The sequence below is a fragment of the Dama dama genome, chromosome 11 (genome assembly GCF_033118175.1).
Source record: "Dama dama isolate Ldn47 chromosome 11, ASM3311817v1, whole genome shotgun sequence".
Lineage (NCBI taxonomy): Eukaryota > Metazoa > Chordata > Mammalia > Artiodactyla > Cervidae > Dama > Dama dama.
This window is the reverse complement of record NC_083691.1, coordinates 18,467,673-18,481,860: the sequence shown is the minus strand read 5'-3', so window position 1 is coordinate 18,481,860 and position 14,188 is coordinate 18,467,673. Positions and strand designations below refer to the sequence as shown.

Here is a 14,188-nt window from a genome sequence, read left to right as displayed (position 1 = left end):
TGTGTTGGTGATGCCATCCAACCATCTCATCCTATGTTGTCCCCTTCTACTCCTGTCCTCAATCTTTCCCAGTATCAGGGTCTTTTCCAATGAGTCAGCTCTCTGCATCAGGTGGCCAAAGTATTGGAGTTTCAGCTTCAACATCAGTCCCTCCAATGAACACCCAGGACTGATATCCTTTAGGATGGACTGGTTGGATCTCCTTGCAGTCCAAGGGACTCTCAAGAGTCTTCTCCAACACCACAGTTCAAAAGCATCAATTCTTCAGTGTTCAGCTTTCTTCACAGTCCAACTCTCACATCCATACATGATCACTGGAAAAACCATTGCCTTGACTAGATGGACCTTTGTTGGCAAAGTAATATCTCTGCTTTTAAATATGCTATCTAGGTTGGGCATAACTTTCCTTCCGAAGAGTATGCGTCTTTTAATTTCATGGCTGTGATCACCATCTGCAGTGATTTTGGAGCCCCCCAAAATAAAGTCTGACACGGTTTCCACTGTCTCCCCATCTATTTCCCATGAAGTGATGGGATCAGATGCCATGATCTTAGTTTTCTGAATGTTGAGCTTTAAGCCAACTTTTTCACTCTGCTCTTTCACTTTCATCAAGAGGCTCTTTAGTTCTTCTTCACTTTCTGCCATAAGGGTGGTGTCATCTGCATATCTGAGGTTATTGATATTTCTCCCAGCAATCTTGATTCCAGATTGTGCTTCTTCCAGACCAGCGTTTCTCATATGTACTCTGCATATAAGTTGAATAAGCAGGGTGACAACATACAGCCTTGACGTACTCCTTTTCCTATTTGGAACCAGTCTGTTGTTCCATGTCCAGTTCTAACTGTTGCTTCCTGACCTGCACACAGGTTTCTCAAGAGGCAGGTCAGGTGGTCTGGTATTCCCATCTCTTTCAGAATTTTCCACAGTGTATTGTGATCCAACAGTCAAAGGCTTTGGCATAGTCAATAAAGCAGAAATACATGTCTTTCTGGAACTCTCTTGCTTTTTCGATGATCCAGCGGATGTTGGCAATTTGATCTCTGGTTCCTCTGCCTTTTCTAAAACCAGCTTGACCATCTGGAAGTTCAAGTTCACATATTGCTGAAGCCTGGCTTGGAGAATTTTGAGCATTACTTTACTAGTGTGTGAGATGAGTGCAACTGTGCAGTAGTTTAAGCATGCTTTGGCATTACCTTTCTTTGGGATTAGAATGAAAACGGACCTTTTCCAGTCCTGTGGCCACTGCTGAATTTTCCAAATTTGCTGGCATATTGAGTGCAGCACTTTCACAGCATCATGTTTTAGAATTTGAAATAGCTCAACTGGAATTCCATCACCTCCACTAGCTTTGTTCAAAGTGATGCTTCCTAAGGCCCACCTGACTTCACATTCCAGGGGTCCGGCTCTAGGTAAGTGGGAGAGATCACACCTTTGTGATTATCTGGGTCATGAAGATCTTTTCTGTACAGTTCTTCTGTGTATTCTTGCCACCTCTTCTTAATACCTTCTGCTTCTGTTAGCTCCATACCATTTCTGTCCTTTATTGAGCCCATCTTTGCATGAAATGTTCCCTTGGTATCTTTAATTTTCCTGAAGAGATCTCTAGTCTTTCCCGTTCTATTGTTTTCTTCTATTTCTTTGCATTGATCGCTGAGGAAGGCTTTCTTATCTCTCCTTGCTATTCTGTGGAACTCTGCATTCAAATGGGTATATCTTTCCTTTTCTCCCATGCTTCTCGCTTCTCTTCTTTTCACAGCTATTTGTAAGGCCTCCTCAGACAGCCTTTTTGCTTTTTTTGCATTTCTTTTTCTTGGGGATGGTCTTGCTCCCTGTCTCCTGTACAATGTCATGAACCTCCATCCATAGTTCATCAGGCACTCTGTCTATCAGATCTAGTCCCTTAAATATATTTCTCACTTCCACTGTATGGTCATAAGGGATTTGATTTATGTCATACCTGAATGGTCTACTGGTTTTCCCCTCTTTCTTCAATTTAAGTCTGAATTTGGCAATAAGGAGTTCATGATCTGAGCCACAGTCTGCTCCCGGTGTTGTTTTTGCTGACTGTATAGAGCTTCTCCATCTTTGGCTGTAAAGGATATAATCCATCTGATTTTGGTGTTGACCATCTGGTGATGTCCATGTGTTGTTGGAAGAAGGTGTTCGCTATGACCAGTGCGTTCTCTTGGCAGATCTCTGTTAGCCTTTGCCCTGCTTCATTCTGTACCCCAAGGCCAAATTTGCCCATTACTCCAGGTGTTTCTTGACCTCCTACTTTTGCATTCCAGTCCCCTATAGATAAAAATGACATCTTTTTGGGGTGTTAGTTCTAGCAGGTCTTGTAGGTCTTCATAGCACTGTTCAACTTCAGCTTCTTTAGCATTACTGGTCGGGGCATAGACTTGGATTACTGTTTGAACGGTTTGCCTTGAAAATGAAGAGATCATTCTGTTGTTTTTGAGACTGCATCCAACTACTGCATTTTGGACTCTTTTGGTGACTATGATGGTTATTCCATTTCTTCTAAGGGATTCCTGCCCACAGTAGTAGATATAATGGTCATCTGAGTTAAATTCACCCATTCCAGTCCATTTTAGTTCACTGATTCCTAGAATGTCGATGTTCACTGTGCCATCTCCTGTTTGACCACTTCCAATTTGCCATGATTCATGGACCTAACATTCCAGGTTCCTATGCAATATTGCTCTTTACAGCATTGAATCTTGCTTCTATCACCAGTCACATCCACAACTGGGTGTTGTTTTTGCTTTGGCTCCATCCCTTCATTCTTTCTGGGGTTATTTCTCCACTGATCTCCAGTAGCATATTGGGCACCTACTGACCTGGGGAGTTCATCTCTCAAATGTCCTATCTTTTTGCCTTTTCATACTGTTCATGGGGTTTTTGAGGCAAGAATACTGAAGTAGTTTGCCATTCCATTCCACATAATAAGAGATATTATGGGATTTTAAAAATGTTTATCAGTCTATTTTTAAAATTTCACCTAAAGGTGATAACATGACCAGGGGAAGTACAAATAAAATTTGTGCAATTCTGACACAATTACCAAAATTAACATCCTTTCCTCAATATAGACTCATGCAAAAAACAGAAAATAATTAAGTGAATGTCAAGAAATACACACCTGTCAATTTCTGTAGCTGGTAATAGAGCAAATTAAAAGGACCAGTATATGGAATGGCTTGGGTCTGTTTTACAGTGCTCATGGCCAAGTCAGTATAATCTGGAGAGGAAATTAAAATAAATATGCTGTAAAAAAACAATACTAGTTCCACAAAACACAATTTGCAAAAACAGATCGGGAGTAAAGGAAAGAGAAGTAAAAGCAAAATAAACAAGAACACATTTTTCAAGCTAACAAGGTGCTCTGCAATTGGTTCCCATTCTATATCGTTCCCCTTACCCCCTCCCCTCACCCGACCCCCCCCCACCCCAGCCAGCAGTTAACTTGTGCTCCAGAAGGCACTCTCATTTCCGTAAACACATAGGTCACTAAACAACTCCAAGTCAGTAGGCCAGCTGTGTTCTGCCATCTTTTCTGGTTAGCAATCCTTCACCACCTGGCATAAAAGCCAACTGGTTTACAAAGCTTTTCACAACTCTTCTAGGCCCATTCTCTCCTCACATACTCATGCACTCTGTAGGTCCTGGGTCAGTACTGTCATTAGCTCTTCACAACATGCTTTCCCTAAACAGAGAGCTTTTCGAGGCCTGGGACGGTGTGTTTCAACACATCTCAAGTCTTCCAGTACCTGGCACAATGTCTGGCATAGAGTAAGACCTCACCAATTGTTAAGGGAACAAGTTATATTTCTACTGTGTGATGGTCTGAAAGCTGACAGTTGGCTCATCTCACAGCTGTATCCTAAACATTGCTGTTATTTCTTATTCCTTGCTAAATCATTTTTATTAGTGTCATATAAATAGAATTGAGCACAGTTATTTACTTGAAGATAATACCATAGTTGGAGCTTCCCAAGTGGTGCTAGTGGTAAAGAATACATTGCCTGCCAAAGCAGGAGGTGTAAGAGACGCAGGTTTGATCCCTGGTTCAGGAAGATCCCCTGGAGGCGGGCATGGCAACCCATTCCAGTATTCTTCCCTGAAGAATCTCAAGGACAGAGGAGCCTGGCGGGTTACCGTCCATAGGGCTGAAAGAGTCAGACATGACTGAAGCGACTTAGCACGCATGCACAAATAACATAGTTACTGCACAGGTAAGGATGGCTTATATTTGCATGGGCTTAAACACAAGGCTCAGCAAGCAACTTAACACTACAGGTCATACAAATCAAAAAGTTTACGTGGAGAGTCTAACATCATTTCAGGAAATGAAGGTACCAGTACTTCATGTGAAATGTAGAAGACAGGCTTGAGAAGCATCAGCAGTAGCCAATTGGTCTTACAGAAGAGCTTATGTTTCCAATTAAGAAAAAAGTTGTTTAAACATTTTAATAGTTCAAGGAAGATTTTTTTCAAATAACGTTAACTAGATTATTAAGTTTTGACTATTTGTACTCTGTTATTAGATTGTTACTTAAAATTTGGCCACTAGGTAAGAGTTCTTCAGATTTTTTTTTTTTCTTATAGATTTTTAAAAAATATATAATTTTAGTTAATTAATTATTTTGGCTGCAAGGCATGTGGATCTCAGTTCCCTGACCAGGGATTGAACCTGAGCCCTCTGCAGTGGAAGCAGGAAGTCTTAACCACTGAATCACCAGGGAAGTCCCAGATTTTTTTAATCTACTAAAATCAAATTACATTCGACATTTAATAGTATACTTACTGGAGAGGTCACAAGGAGATAGTATGTGATAATTAAAGTTTCTTTTAACAAGTATTCCTGAGACCCGCTGGCCCTGTTCTGGTTTTTTGTCTGCTAAAAAGCCCATGACCTAGTTTAAAAAAGAAGAAAAAGAGCCCAAAACAATTTGAACAGAACAGAATCTTGTGAAACGCAATTAACAATTCAGGGACTCAATCATAATGATGACCATTTGAAACTTTCCATTAAACTATCCCCCGGAAAGTTCTGTGAACAGTGAGATTCAGGAGTCAATACAACAGTTGGCTCTACTTTGCAAGAAAAGCCTTATATCCTAATTTCTGCAAATTTTCCTCAATTTGACTGGAAGAAATTATATTTATCAAACAGCTTCCTGGAATTTGGCTCATGTACTAAAAGAATTCTGTCAAGTTGCTCATTAACAATCTTGATATTTAAAGCTTCAGACAGATCACAAAAAAGCTCCTGTTAGCGGTATCTTAAAAAGACTTTTGATGAACAGGAGGTAAAAATGCAGACTTCTTAACAGCATCCCACTAAAATTCCAGGTGAAAAATTTTTTTCTCGAGTATTTCTTCTTTAAATTGTGAAAATCTTACATTTCATCAAAAATGATTAACTCTTGAAAAGACAAATTTTTATAAATTCCATCGTATCCACAGACATTATGTTTAGACATGGGCCTATCTTCAGTTTCTTAGGGAGAATGCCAGGAGGTAGACAGAATACTGTATTGGATGTAGTAAAAAACAGTAGTGGAAAAAACAAAACAGTAATGGACATTTGTTTACTGTCTGATATAGGTATGAAAAGTAAGTTGGGAATGTGGATTAAAAGCTATGAAACTCAAAATCTAATTTATTTGAAAATTTTCCATATGAAAAAACATACTAGTGGAAATAGAAAAATCCTAAAAACACAAGGATAAAGTCTTATAGTATTAACATACTGAGGAGACAGAAATCATTGTTGAGCACATTATTTTGATTCGATTAAGAGCTTGATTTTCTTAATATACATTTCCCTAAAGGGATTATGAACTATTAGGAATGGATAGGATTAAAAACCATAACCTTTTACCTTGGCTAGTTTTTCTCCCCTGAAGTTCAAGGTCACTGCTTCTGTATTCCGAGGATTATGAACCTCTATGTGAACTTCATCATTATCTTCATATTCTCGAATCAGGGCTGCTTTCAATCTGGCCATTTCATTCTGTTCTCCATGGACTAAAATCTACAAAGCATAAATTTTAAAAGAGCATAGGGAAGCATCCTTAGTTCAGGTTAGTGTTGGCCTTTATCTGAATTAGTTATTATATGAAATGGAGATATACTTGAAGTCATTAAACTTTACTACATTTAAGGATCCCCAGTCAATCAAACATGTATGAGGTTTTCATTCTATTTGCCTTATTTCAAGAGGGAGTTAAGAAATCTCTTTTCCATTCCAGTATTTGCCATTAGCAAGATACACAACTTTATGGAAGCTGACTTTTTCTAGGAAGGGGCTGGACAAGGTGACTTCTGTAGTCTCTCCCCACTTTAAATGTACATGGTTCTTGCATGCAACTACTGCTACTCCTACTGTCTCAGAAAACACACAGAGTTTTCTTTAGGTTTCTTAATATAAGACTATCAAAAGAAGCTTTTTATGGAAAAAAATAACTTCTGATGCTTTCTTCTGTTTCTTAAAGTAATGCCATATAAAACATTTCACAACCAAATGAAATGATGTTTCAGAGAGGTATTTACAAGTATTGCATTAACTAACAGTCTTTCTAATTGACTTTCATAACCTATATTTTACAAGACAGATCATTCTTTTTTTAGATCATTCTTTTTTTCCTAATGTTCTTCTTTTTTAAAATATTTATTTGGCTGCGCTGGGTCTTAGTTGTGGCATGTGGGATCTAGTTCCTTGACCAGTGATCGAACCCAGGTGCTCTGCATTGCAGGTGTAGTGTCTTAGCCGTGGGACCACCAGGAAAGCCCCAAGACAGATCATTTCTAACCTACAGACTACTGGTAGATGATGTCTAACCGGGGCTAACAGAAGCTTGCCCAGTGTCACTACAGGCAGAGGCACATGGCCTGGAGATGATGAGCCCCAGCTCTAGGGCCTGGCTGCTATACCACAAATCCTGGCACTGCCACTTGCTAGCTGTGTAACTTTGGGCAAATTATTTAACATCTCGTTGCCTTGTCTACAGAGCCATTGCTGGTTGTGAGGAGTAAGCAAGCTGATATATATAAAACACTAGCACGGCGCTTGGCACACAGAAAACAGTCAGTAAATGCCAGCTATTGTTTACTGCTACCACTGGTAATTATTATTTTATTGTGTGGGCAGACTTGGCTGACTTGGCTACTGGAGGAGGGTAAACATCAAATCCAATTCAGGGATTTAAACTGACAGCAGAGCTAGACTCTGGAGAGCAACGCAATGGGACTGAGGATGAGGGGGTGATTCCAGAGAGGAAGTGCAACACAGCTTTTCCTCCATGGCTTTAAAATCTGGAAGAGTATCTGTAAACCACATACATTAGTAGACACCCACGAAGGGCCTACACTTAACTAATATAAAGCCAAGTAGGAGAGGGACTTTTTCCACCAGAGAATCTGCTCATGAAGGGGCAGCAGTAACCATCAGGACTATTTGCTAGAAAGAACTAAAATAGGAACAACATGGGACACAAAATGCTCAGCATCCTTGGTCACCAGGGAAATGAAAATCAAAACTACACAGAAATGCTGCTTCGTCCTTATTAGCATGGTAATGATTCTAAAAAGGAAAATAACAAGCTGACAAGAATATGGAGAACTGGAACCCTTGTGCATTGCCGTGGGAATGTAAAATGGTATAACTGCTGTGGAAAACAGCTTGGTGATCCTCAAAAGTTAAACACAGAATTAGCCCATGATCCAGCAATTCCACTCCTCGGTATATACCCAAAAGGACTGAGAAAAAGGACTCAAACAGATACTTAGATGCCAGTGTTCATGGCAGCATTATTTACAATAGTGGAAATGTAAACACTAATTATAAAAGGTGGAAACAACCCAAGTGTCCATCAACAGATGAATAAACCAAACACAGTATATACATGCAATGGAATATTATTCAAACCATAAAAAGGAATGGAGTTTTGATATATGCTACACTCAGAGAGGGTACTTCATCCATTTCCTCATCTTTCATCTTACATTCTGTAAGTGCTCCTTTAAGTTAAGAAACTTTTTTCTAGTTTAACTCTCTCCAGCCCCACCAAAATATAACTGTTACCATCAAAATTACATAAAACTTAAGGAGCCGTGCAATGTATTTCATATCTAACTACATCATTAACTCTTACTATGATGGCTTGCCTCTCTCCTCTCTTCACATTAAGAGGCATTTCCTATATGCCAGGCACCGTGTTACATGCTTTAAATATATATTCTCTCATTTAGTTTTCATAAGAACTTTAAGAGGTGGTACTATCCCCATTTATAGATGAGCTAAGGAAAGGTTAAGTCACTTGCCCAGGGCTACAGGGCAAGTAAGGGATGGAGACGGGATTCAAAGCAGTCACACTGCGAGGTCAGTGCTCTTAAGCTACTGGGGAGACAGCAGAAAAATAATGGAAAGGAAGCTGAGTTGGTAGATATGAGCCAGAGATCCCATGTAAAATGGAGAAAATGAAAGTGCACAGCTCGCCTAACTCAAAGGGAAGTGGTGAAGGTCAGATCTAAGGGCATGAGAGGCCTGTGACGAGAGCAACACTGTCAGGGGGGGCTGCTCTCAGGACCAGCTGCTGCTGGGCCAGCCTCTTCCTGAGCCTTTAATGCTAAAATCAAACGCAAACACTAACCACATGAGGCGGCTTCAAAGCACGAATAAATTCACTGGTTTGCTGGTAATCTGTGTGCGCAGAGAAAGAGATGTAATCAACAGACATTTTCAGAGGTAACTTCTGCCCGGACATGGTAGTGATTTCTTCCGGTTCAGACATGATATGCTGTTATAAACAAAGAAAAGTAAACAAAACACATAAACTCTCTAATTAGAAAACAAAAGGTATGTTTTCTACTTTTTCACCTAGTCATAAACTCATGCTAATTTAGGACCTTTAGCACAAAGAGCATCCTAATACTATTGATTCAGTCAATACCAAATACTTATTTTCTCAATCAAGCAAACGCTTAATCTGGAAAATAAGCAGATTAACAAAAATTCAGTGTATTTGGAGTCCTATAAGGGAGAATTTTAACTTGTGGTTGGAAAAGCACACTTGTATCCCCAACCATCTGCCCTGGAAAGTCCCTTTCCGGGTGAGAGATCTGTATAAATGACCGAAGTATTTCTACTCTGAAATCTACGTTAGATACACAACCAACACTAAGTGACTAGCAGAATAAGGTAAAGTAATAAAAATGATCAGAGCTGGGAATCATAATGTATTTAAAAAATAAAACAGAAGTTATCAATAAGAGAATGTGATGCAGGAATGTTCAGAACCTGCCTCTCAAGCTTTGCACATCAGTGTCTACATCTCTCACAGTTAATATCAACCATTTAAAAAAAATTTATTATTCATCTTTGGCTATGCTGGGTCTTCGCAGCTGCATGGGCTTTTCTCCAGTTTCGGGGAGCAGGGAATACTCTAGTTGCAGTGCGCAGGCTTCTCAATGTGATGGCTCCTCTTGTTGCGGAGCACAGGCTCTAGGGCACGTGGGCTCAGTCGTTGTGGCTCCTGGCTCTATAGCACAGGCCCAATAGCTGTGGCGCAAGGGCGTAGTTGCTCTGTGGCATGTGGGATTCTCCCGGATGAGGAATCAAACCACTGTCTCCTGCACTGGCAGGCGGATTCTTTACCACTGAACCACTAGAGAAGCCCTCAAATATTTTATATTAAGAGGAAGGTGGGCACTCAACCGAAACACATTCTCCAACTTTTCTTTTTAATTCTCCAACTTTTCAAGAGAACACTTGCTAATAAGCTTTTCTTCATCAGATGAGGATAATCCATGTGTTTGTCTCAAATAGATGCCCTTCCACAATTTTTTTTTTTTTTACTGTAACTAGATGAGTACTTCTCAAGCTTTCACATGCTTATCCATCACCTGGATCTCATTCGTCAACCGTAAGATCAGCTCTAGCTGCCTACTGCCATCCTCATTTTAAAAAATCAAGACCTATGTCATTTAAAGAACTACTTCAATGGAGAAACCTGGGAGGACAGCGCCACCTCGGCAGCCTTGATTAGGAAGTGCCCAACGGTCTCAGGCTCTGACTGACCTTGGCAAGTGTGCCTTCTACACAGTAGCCGGCTATGATGACGCCGTTCCTCTTATCAGTACACCAGCTTTCAAAGAGCTCTCTGGATAAGCCACTTTGCATCATGCCTGGGGAGGCCATGACCACGCTGGGACCAATGTCATCAAAATGATCCATGCTCTGAGAGAGGAAAGGAAATGATAAGAGCATGTTAAGATAAAGCATTCTTTATTTGTAAAGAACACCAAAAAGTGACGTAAAAAGGTTAATCACGTGATCGGAAGGGCCTTGACAAAACTAGCAAACATTTTAAGTCCCTGAACAGTTTATTTAGGCTGAGAATGAAAGGAAAACAAAATGATAAAAAAAGCCATTAGTTCACACTGACCTTCAAAACCTTCTGTAGGTAACTAAAAAACCATTAGGACCAGTTTTAGTGCCTAGCAGACAGGCAGAGTCAAATGGAAGGAAGAGTCAAATGGGTTTCTATCTATCCAAGACAGATGAAAGAATTTCCCCAAAGATTCACAATGGCTTTGCACACTTCATCAGTATTCTGAGTTGGCCTGGAAATCTAAGTTTAACATTGTTTCTAGGGAAAACGTGGATCTAATTCCTAAGCAATTAACCTAAAAAATACTTTGTGAACAGAACCTATTAATAATTGTAAGACCACTTATAACTTGAATTATTTAGGGTATTATGTTATTATGATTAGAGTATTAGTTCAAATGAAACTTTTTATTTAAATGAAAGGAAATTAGGTTTTACTGAATACTCTAGAAAAATAAACATGAAAATTTTCACATATGGAATCTGCAGTGCTAATCAAAAAGATGATTAGGTTTGAGTAGGAACAGAAAAAATATATAGCAGATATTTTTCTCATCAGGGCCTTTTAAATCCAAGTTATTTAGCAATAGTAAATATTGAGAACATGTAGAGGCTTGGAACAAATGGCAATATTTATATGTTTAAGCAAAAAGGAATGCCAGTTGCTAAGTTTTTGACATCCCTCAGAAAAGTGATGCCTGCTTCAGGAAATGGTAAGACTTCAGCATGGAGTCAACCAGAGGATCAATGGCAGGCATCTCCCACTGCTAATGACTTACTTGAGTATTATTCATCCTTCTTTCTTCCACAAGCACTCACCTTCAGGTTACTAATATGTTTGAAAACAAAGGGATTATTGATGTTGATCTGTTTGCGGATTTTGTCATTCATGGCGTTCACATATGTCTGGTACACTGCCATACACTTCTTGGCCAAAGACGATGCGTAGTATATTGGAATATCATGGAGCTCTGGGTGATTCTGCCAGTACTCATCTAGAAAGATTTTACAAGAAACACATTTTATTTTTAATGTGAGGTGGTGGTTTAGTTGCTAAGTTGTGTCCAACTCTTGCGACCCCATGGACTGTAGCCTGCCAGGCTTCACTGTCCATGGGATTCTCCAGCCAAGAATACTGGAGTGGGTTGCCATTTCCTTCTCCCCTTAATGTGGGGTAAATAGCTCAAATAATAAATGATACACACAAGCAGTTTTTTAAAAAATTCAGAAAAGAAATAAAGCACAAAACTATAAAGAAAAAAAAACTATAAAGAGGTTAAGAAAAATTAAATTAAAAATTTTCTAAAATTGGTCCTAACTCAAGCTTATAAAACCAGAACTTCTTTCCTTCTTTTTTTAAATGACAGTATAGTTAATTGGAGAAAGCAATGGCAACCCACTCCTGTATTCTTGCCCGGAAAATCCCATGGATGGAGGAGTCTGGTAGGCTGCAGTCCATGGGGTCGCTAAGAGTCAGACGCGACTGAGCAACTTCACTTTCACTACACTTTCAGAGTTAATTGAGAACATTGTATTAGCTTCTGGTGTATGGCAAAGTGATTCAGTTACACAGATTCTTTTCCACTCTAGTTTATCACAAGATACTGAACACGGTTCCCCTGTGCGACACAGTAAAGCCTTGCTGTTTATCTATTTTATACACAGTGGTTTGTACCTGCTCGTCCCAAAGGCCCCAATTATCCCCCCTGCCCCACCCTTCTCCCTTTAGTAACTTTAAGTCTTCTGTCCCTGAGTCTGTTTCTGTTTTGGAAATAAGTTCATTTGTATCATATTATAGATTCCACATATAAGAGATAACACATATTTACCTTTCTCTGTCTGACTTACTTCACTTAGTGTGATCATCTCTAGGCCTATATATATTAGGAAGCTGAGGCTAAAAAGGCTGAAAACTGCGGCCATTTTTTTTTTTAACTTGATTTATAAGTGAAAATTCTATGTAAGGACTGGGACTTTTCCTGTCACATGTGTTACATTTCTTGCTTTGCCCTCTGGTTTAAGTTCATATTCTTTTAGATACAATTAGAATTTTTAACGGTGTCGATGCTTTCATATATACTCTTATGATTTCTCAAATACCTTCCAAAGTATACTATATCCCAAGATCACATCACAGCCTGCTATTTTTCGTGTGTACTTTTATGAGAAAATTTTAAGTGTTAATAAAAAAAGATGAATAACTTGCCCAGAATCATATGGTTAGATCATGGGTGAGATCTGAAACCAGAGGTTGGCAAGGTCATCCTCTCTATTATAGAACAGTACAGGGAGAATTTAAGGGACAAGGAACAAGGGCATAGAGCAGTCTTCGTTCATAAAAGGACTCACAATATACTTAATAGTAGGGTTGTCAGACAAAAACAGCAAATGCTCAATTAAACTTTAATTTCAGACAAATAAAAGATTTTTAGTATAATAACATTAAATAATAATATTATACTAAAAATATTTTGTCTGAAATATTTGCTATATCAAACATATTATTTATTTGAAATTAAAATTTAACTGGTGTCCTGTATTTTTATTTACTAAATCTGGCAACCAGATGATGGTGACAACCTGGTTTTACACCTTCATTTCTTCTACCCCTCTCATTACTTTGCTACGGAGACTTTTCATTTTGAGACTTCTGTAAGGACAAATGTGACATACAGTAGGAAAGGAGAACCAAGAGAAAAAGGACTGGCTCAGGCTTTAGAAAATTTAGCTTCTACTAAGTCCTTCAGTTGTGCCCAACTCTTTGCGACCTCTTGGGAGTATACAGCCCACCAGGCTCCTCTGTCCATGGGATTCTCCAGGCAAGAATACTGGAGTGGGTTGCCATGCCCTCCTCCAGGGGATCTTCCCAACCCAGGGACTGAACCCACGCCTCTTCTGTCTCCTGCATTGGCAGGTGGGTTCTTTATTTACCACTAACGCCACCTGGGAAGCCCTGTTTCTCTCAGAGATTTGCTTTTGATCTGAGGTCATTTAGTCTTTCCCCTTATTGCCCTTTTCAGTGTAACAGGGATTCCATTTATCCCTATCATCATACAGATGGAAGAACTGAGAGTGAGAGCTCAAGATCATTTCTAGTTCTTCACGTTGAAGCCATATATGTATAAAGCACTTACCAGTTATTCTTAAAGAAGAATGCATTCCCCAGAAAAGAATCACAGACTGTTAAAAAGGGTTGCTAAATATAGATATATGCAAAAAGTGACACCCACTGTTCCTCTTATTACAAAAAGTTATACATACTCATTAAAGTATTTGAAAAATGGAGAAAAGCAGGAAAAAGAAATCATCTACTTTCTCACTATCCAGATTTAGTATCTGGATATCTTTCCAGTCATTTGTGTATTTTGTACCTAACCAGGGTCAGAGTCCACAGTTTTGAACCCTACTTTTTTGGTCCACTTAATATATTATGTAAAAATATGTATTAATTCATCTGAAACATGATTTTTTTCCTAGAGTGTGATATTTATTAACATAATATTTCATTAGAAATATTTAGAATTATGAAATCTCTTACAGAATTTTCGATGTATTTATTTCTCAGAGGTTGAACTGCTGGGTCCAAGGGCAGGGGATTTTTAAGATGCTGCCTATTCACCATTTATATTCCCAGCAGCACTGGTAGACAGTCGCTGTGTCTCTGGGCTCTTACTAGCACCAATTCCCTCGTCTTAAATACAGAAATCAAAGCCCAGAGGGTAGAGTGACCTATCCAAGGACATGCAGTGATCTTGTTCTAACAGCACTGTAGGATTTTGAGAATCTCCC

The 14,188-nt window shown here is 39.1% G+C and overlaps 1 protein-coding gene across 2 annotated transcripts in view; it reads right to left on the bottom strand.

Moving 5' to 3' along the window:
- CPSF3 (cleavage and polyadenylation specific factor 3) overlaps nt 1–14,188 on the bottom strand; it is a 34,708-nt gene that overhangs the window by 8,143 nt on the left and 12,377 nt on the right. For both annotated transcript variants that reach the window (XM_061154789.1, XM_061154790.1), the window contains 6 exons: nt 11,219–11,394; nt 10,088–10,246; nt 8,661–8,807; nt 5,891–6,043; nt 4,811–4,919; nt 3,146–3,244 (listed from right to left, as the gene is read on the bottom strand). In XM_061154789.1, the coding sequence (XP_061010772.1) occupies nt 3,146–3,244; nt 4,811–4,919; nt 5,891–6,043; nt 8,661–8,807; nt 10,088–10,246; nt 11,219–11,394 (843 nt within the window). The remainder of the gene's footprint in view (nt 1–3,145; nt 3,245–4,810; nt 4,920–5,890; nt 6,044–8,660; nt 8,808–10,087; nt 10,247–11,218; nt 11,395–14,188) is intronic.